This window comes from Citrus sinensis, chromosome 8 (genome assembly GCF_022201045.2).
Source record: "Citrus sinensis cultivar Valencia sweet orange chromosome 8, DVS_A1.0, whole genome shotgun sequence".
In the NCBI taxonomy this organism is placed as follows: domain Eukaryota; kingdom Viridiplantae; phylum Streptophyta; class Magnoliopsida; order Sapindales; family Rutaceae; genus Citrus; species Citrus sinensis.
The window spans coordinates 23,303,085-23,306,239 of NC_068563.1; the positions used below are offsets into that span (position 1 = coordinate 23,303,085).

A 3,155-nucleotide genomic window follows, 5' to 3' on the forward strand; every position below is an offset into this window, starting at 1 on the left:
GGGCTTAAAAGATTAATCATTCTTAATCTTGTTTGTTATCATCAAAATCAATATTATGGAAACATATATGTTAACAATTACAATCAATTCACTTGGTTCGTGTAAAGAATTATCAATCATTTAATAAATGCTACGTTATTTAAATAAAACTTGAAATATAAAATTTAGGATGCCTATCATTACTTGGGTAAATGCCCGTTGAATTAAAAAAATTCTTTGATCCTAATGAACTTAACTAAGGAACCGTTTATTTTTTTTATCCGAAATCCGAACATTGTAAGAGGTAGGTTGTTTGTTCTTATAAACTCAAAATATCTTAAATATAATATTTTTACATTTATGACCTTGAAGTGTCATATACACTTGGAAATTTAAATAGGTATATATTTACGGTGCTATCTAGTACAATAGTATTTATGTATTGTAAATATTTACAAGTTAAGCATTTGATATATAATTTATGAAAAATAATTTTGATATTTTTTACAATTTAACATAACATTTATACATAAAAAATTATTATCTAACTATAAAGAATTTGCCTAAAATTCAAATTGAGTGTATGTTAAGTATTTAATACCAAGTAAAAGTTGAGGTCAAGGGAAATTCTAATATCGCGAAAAATAAATATTAAAGGGTTAGTTTTACATAATAGTTAGGTAGGAAATAAATACATTTAATGAGAGTATTTGTGAGGAAAGAAATTGATTTTTCATTTAGACACTTTATCATTCAGATAAAAGTCATGAAATTTTACTTTTTACATTTCAATAAAAATATCTTATAATAAAACTTTAGATACAAAAACAAACAAGTCAAAATATTAAAACATCTTAAATTAAGTTAAATTAAGATTTCAAACATAAAACAAACAAACTCCAAGCTTAAACTCCTGTATGACTCATTATCATTGCCCGTGTAAGTCAAAGCCTTTGCCATATACTCCTTAAAGAATTAAACTATTTTATGATTTTCCAGTAGTTAAAAAAGACCGAAAGTTACCAGCCCAAAAACTAATCTTTTGTTAAAAATTTGTGCCTGCTGTTGTTCAAAGTTGCCCCCTTTAAAAGTAATTTCCGATTCCATTCTTGCTAACCGGATAAATTAGCTCAAACTTTACTAATAATAATAAAAATAAACAAAACAATTCTAGAAACAGAAAGTCAAAAGCTCTCTAAAATTGAGGGCTCCTGCCCTGCTGCGTGCTTTAATTTGCATCACCGACGCCACCATTCATGTATTTATTGCACAAAACGCAAAGTCTTCGGTTTCGCTATTAATTTCTATAAGCTTTACTTCTTCCAAAATCTTGGAAAAGGTCTTATTTAATTCCACATCCCCTAATTTTCCGTGCGTTGACTTTATCGTTCCCAACATCAATTCTGTATAAATTAAATACCCTCCAGAGTTCACATTTTCATTCAAATTGCATTGAGTCCAAGAATTTTTCAAGCATTTTAATTTTAGATTATGGAAGAAATTGAAGTTCCTGCACATTTTCTTTGTCCAATTTCGTTGCAACTCATGAGAGATCCGGTTACTGTCTCAACTGGGATCACATACGATAGAGTGAACATAGAGAGATGGTTATTCACATGCAAGAACAACACTTGCCCCGTCACAAAACAGGTGTTGCAAGAAACTGATCTGACGTCGACGACACCGAATCACACACTTCGCCGGTTGATTCAAGCTTGGTGCACAATCAATGCCTGCCATGGAATCGAACGGATCCCAACCCCGCAGCCGCCTGTCGACAAAACCCAGATCGTTAAAATCCTCAATGATGCCAAGAAGTCACCCAGCACGGGGCGCAAATGCTTGAGAAGGTTAAGATCGATCACACTTCAAAGTGAGAGAAACAGGAGTTGCCTTGAAGCTGCTGGCGCCATTGAGTTCTTGGCTACAACCATAACAAAGAGTGATGATGGCTCTGATGAATGCGATGAGGCATTGAGCATTCTTTATCATTTGAATGTTTCTGAGAGCTATTTGAAGAGTATCGTCATCAACAATGGCGAAGAATTCTTGGAGTCTTTGATGCGAGTGTTGAAGTGTGGGAACTACCAATCAAGATCTTATGCTATAATGTTATTGAAGTCTATTTTTGAAGTGGCAGATCCGTTTCAGTTGATCAGCGTTAAGCAGGAGTTCTTTACAGAAATAGTAAACGTTTTGCGTGACCATCATCAGTTCTCACAGCAGGCTTCCAAGGCAGCATTGAAGCTTCTTGTTGAGCTCTGTCCATGGGGAAGAAACAGGATCAAAGCTGTCGAAGGTGGTGGCGTTTCGGTTTTGGTAGATCTTCTTCTTGATGTAACGGAGAGAAGAGTATGTGAACTAATGCTAAACGTATTGGATCTGCTGTGCCGGTGTGCTGAGGGGAGGGCAGAGCTGTTGAAGCATGGAGCTGGGCTGGCTGTTGTTTCAAAGAAAATACTTAGGGTTTCGCATGCGGCAAGTGATAGGGCTGTGAGAATTTTGTGTTCGGTTTGTAAGTTTTCTGCAACTGCTAGGGTTCTTCAAGAGATGTTGCAAGTGGGAGTTGTGTCCAAGTTGTGTTTGGTGCTACAAGTTGATGCTAGTGTTAAGACAAAGGAAAGAGCTAGGGAGATTCTCAAGTTGAATGCTAGGGCTTGGAGGGATTCTCCTTGTGTCCCTGCTCATTTGTTGTCTTCTTACCCATCTTCTTAAGAGAATTATGTAACGCAATATATATCGATCATTCTTTTGTAGATATAGTTGTAAGATTATAAAATTTGAATGCATGAGGAAGTCTCATGATGAGGTGACAATATAAACTGACTTTATATACACAAATGATGATGAATCATTATTGTTTTGATCATTTATGGAATTTATACACAAATGATGATGAATCATTATTGTTTTGATCATTCATGGAATTTTTGTCTCTTATCGATGAATCATTATTGTTTTGATCATTCATGGAATTTTTGTCTCTTATCATTCTTGGAAACTTTTTTGTAGTGTTATTGCTTTATAGTTGGTTGATAAATGATGATTCGTTCGTGGATTATTAACTTTTGCGTATGCCATTTTTGTCACATTCCAAGAACATGAACCATGAGAGTCCAAAAAGATGACGTTTCAGGCAAGAAGGAGGGAATTAATGGTACTAAAACTTTCAAGAT

The 3,155-nt window shown here is 34.4% G+C and overlaps 1 protein-coding gene across 1 annotated transcript; it reads left to right on the plus strand.

Annotated features, from left to right (window-relative positions):
- The first annotated feature begins 1,375 nt into the window (after positions 1-1,375).
- Positions 1,376-2,864, plus strand: LOC102630741 (E3 ubiquitin-protein ligase PUB23-like). Its single transcript, XM_006494826.3, has one exon. The coding sequence runs from the start codon at positions 1,471-1,473 to the stop codon at positions 2,692-2,694; it is 1,224 nt and encodes a 407-aa protein (XP_006494889.1). The 5' UTR covers positions 1,376-1,470; the 3' UTR covers positions 2,695-2,864.
- Positions 2,865-3,155: the final 291 nt, after the last annotated feature.